Raw genomic sequence first — 3461 nt, 5'->3', positions numbered from 1 at the left:
ATCATTAAAACCCGACACTGTAAGCTCCTTGAGAGCTTTTCTTATAAAAACCCTAAAAACCCAATTCTTTGATTTTTAGGGTTACGCCGCAGTATCGCTGTTTGTGTCGGTATCGTCGCGTGTGTCAGCTGCAGCTAGCAACGAAAATGGTGAAGGGACGCCAAGGAGAGCGCGTTAGGTATTCCTTCAACACTTACCATTTCCACAAGCTTTAGGTTTCGCCCATTGCGCAATTTTCCGCTCTATCTTCAACACTTACCATTTTTCTTTTCTTTCGAAACTCCATTCATAATTTTGTTTACATTCGTTTCCTTATTCCTTAGAACGGTTGGTTTGTTATTATAACCATGAGAGATCTTGGAAGTTGAAGGGTTTGGTCTATTGATGATTGTTGGAATTTGAATGTAGTCACTGTTACAACTGCTACTGGTTTTGTTGGTTAATCACAGTGAAATATGTATGATATGTAAAAATTAATTAAGTGATATTTTTTACAGGGAGCAAGATAAATTAATTTAAATACTAGTTTTTGTCGTTGTAGTAATTCAGAATTTATTCGCTGCTGTATATATTTATTTTGCTATTTATCCATCCGTGGATGACTGCATGACTTCTAGTTGAAATTAACATAACACTCCTTTTTGCCTTTTGTTTTAGACTCTATGTGAGGGGTACAATTCTTGGATACAAAAGGTAAATGCTTCTTGCCTTGTTACTTTTATTATTATTATTTTGCTTCCCCATTTCCTTGTTAGTTTAATTACCCTGGAAAATATATGTTTAATAATTAACTCCGTGATTCTTTTCAGGTCCAAGTCAAACCAGTATCCCAACACATCCCTGATCCAAATTGAGGGAGTGAACACCAAAGAAGAAGTAGGGTGGTATGCTGGCAAGAGAATGGCCTATATTTACAAGGCTAAGGTGAAGAAGAATGGAAGCCACTACCGCTGCATTTGGGGTAAGGTTACAAGGCCTCATGGAAACAGTGGCGTTGTTCGTGCAAAATTCAAGTCAAACCTTCCACCCAGATCAATGGTAATTATTTGGCAGCACTTTTTTTTATGATGTCGTGTTTTTACTGGTATTTGATATTTTTGAGTTTTGATGCATTACAGGGAGCACGAGTTAGAGTGTTCATGTATCCAAGCAACATCTGAGGTAATTAGTTTGTCATTTGTCTTTTTGCTCCATATTTGGAAGCATTCCTGTTATATTTCATGGCTTATGTCAATTGATGGACATCATCTTTGAATCTCAGATATGATTCCTTGCATACATATGAATTATTGATTTGTTGTACATCATTGCCTTACTTGTTCTCTTGTTTTTCCTTTTAGATTTACTCTCTTATAAGTTGCTTATAAAATATAAAAAGTTATAATACAATATTTGTACCCTCATGCTAGCTAAAAGAATAACCTATATTGCAATGTAAAATGGTAAATGTAATATACATTTATGGCTTTGTATATCTGCCCGTTTTATGGTGTAAGAATGGACAAGGATTTGTGGGAGACAGGGTTTATTGTTTGGAATGCTATTATAAGATTATGAAATTTGTTGATTTACATTTGTTTATAATGATGTTTTATGTAATTTTAGAAAGTTGTCTGGCTTATGGTATAACTAATTTTTTGATGTTAGTAGTCATTAGTTGATTATATAAAGTGAAGATGAATCCTCTTAAGATTTATCCATGTGGTCAGATGTTTTGGGATGTATTATTTACGGTTTGTTATGAATTTGATGTAATCTATACTACTTACCTGTTTGTGTTTTATTACTTTGTATTATATTGCCCTTATTGTACATGGATTTTTTTGTTGCAGATACAAGAGGGAAGTCGCTCAGTAGAATTCAAAGCTTATTTGTAGGCACAAGGATTTTTGTTTTATCTTTCGATAATTTTGTTACCTGTCAACTTTTGAGAATTATCTTTACGGTTTAGATTTCATGGGACCGAATGGTTTTATCCGTTATCTTGCCTATTGTCTATGAAGATTATGTATTCGTTGCTATGAAGTGTGTGGATTTATTTACCTCCAAAAGCTTACATTTTTTTCAGTCATATCACATTTTAAGAGTTTGCCAAGTATAATTTAAGTTTTGACTGGGTAATTTTGCTTAGCTTTTCGTTTTTGGATAACTTTTAGTATAGTGTTTTGATTAGTACAGATGAGATGAATACGATTGTTGAAAATAAAAGGTACAAGTGGAAATAATAAATTATAAAAGTAAAGTTAACAATGTTCGTCCATAATGATTTTTTTGGAAGAATAGAGAAATAATTAGATATTAACTAAAGCAGATTATTGTCTTAATTGATTTATCATTTTTAAAATTATTTTTTCTCCTTAGAACATGTGTTTTATTTTGGCATAATGTTTGGGTGGAACAATTTAGCATCTTCGAATAACGGGGCAGTGGATTTACTGTAGCGTGCCGGTTGTTTTGAATGAAAATTAAAAATAATATGGAATAATAATTCTGGCTGTATGTGATGATCTTCATATGTAGCAATGCAATTTTTTTATTACTTTTTATAAATGTAGGTTCTTAATTTTAGGTCGGTTGAGATTATAACTCATGTAGCTTTATTAATTTCTGAAAATTATATTACATTTTGAAATAGGTTTGGTAAGAGTAGATACACGTTCTGATATGGTTTAAGAAATTTAATTATGCAAGTTACCCTTCTTAAAATGGCTTAACTTTCTTTGAATTCCTTTACTTATGAGTTGGTTTTCCTAGTGGAGTTTGATTTTATTGTTAGTTTACTTTTTGTTGGTTTGACATTTTGCCATTAAAAGTAATACAAGAAGAAAGCTTCCAAGCTTTAGGTATGTTATGGAGTAGTTTTAAGTTTATTTGGGCCTTAAAGAAGTTTTGTTCTAAGGTTTCTAAACCTTTTAGAAGAATTTACATCATTTCAATCATATTGGTAAGAGATACACCATCCTTCATAGTGAACGAATTGTATTCACTTACTCACTTACGAGGGTGATAACTTTTTTTAGTTATACAACTTTATTTTTGTCGTAGTAAGAAGTTCCAAACATCTTTATTTGTGTTGAATTGGTAAACTTTTTTTCTATTCATGTCGCAGTGATGAGTCATAATTGATAATGCCTGAATTTTATATACATCTAATGTGATTCTTCCAACACAGATAGAGTTTTCTTCTAGAAATGCAGGTGGCCTGGTGAGAAATCCCCTAGAAAGTTATAAGATGTCATTTTATTCTCTCATGTTTTGATATTTTCTTATTAAGTTTTGATATTTTCTTATTAAGTGTTCAATCCTTATAAGACTAAGTTTTGCTATTAATTGTCAAAACATGTCAAATATATAAAAATGAAGAGCTGAAATGACTATTAAATTTATTTCACATTCGCAAGGGTAATACTTATTAGATTTTACCATCAAAATATGCTTTTCTAAAAACAACTTCTTCAAAT

At 31.5% G+C, this 3461-nt stretch overlaps 1 protein-coding gene across 1 annotated transcript; it reads left to right on the top strand.

The window, feature by feature from the left end:
• LOC137811703 (large ribosomal subunit protein eL33y) lies at window positions 1-2042 on the top strand. The gene is made up of 5 exons (XM_068613533.2): window positions 1-178; window positions 658-693; window positions 810-1038; window positions 1119-1161; window positions 1833-2042. The coding sequence occupies exons 1-4, from the start codon at window positions 147-149 to the stop codon at window positions 1158-1160; spliced, it is 339 nt and encodes a 112-aa protein (XP_068469634.1). The 5' UTR covers window positions 1-146; the 3' UTR covers window position 1161; window positions 1833-2042.
• The last annotated feature ends 1419 nt before the right edge of the window (window positions 2043-3461 follow it).

Source organism: Phaseolus vulgaris, chromosome 2 (assembly GCF_051622355.1).
Source record: "Phaseolus vulgaris cultivar YP4 chromosome 2, ASM5162235v1, whole genome shotgun sequence".
In the NCBI taxonomy this organism is placed as follows: Eukaryota; Viridiplantae; Streptophyta; class Magnoliopsida; order Fabales; family Fabaceae; genus Phaseolus; species Phaseolus vulgaris.
The sequence above is the reverse complement of the archived record's forward strand: the minus strand, read 5'-3'. Positions and strand labels throughout refer to the sequence as shown.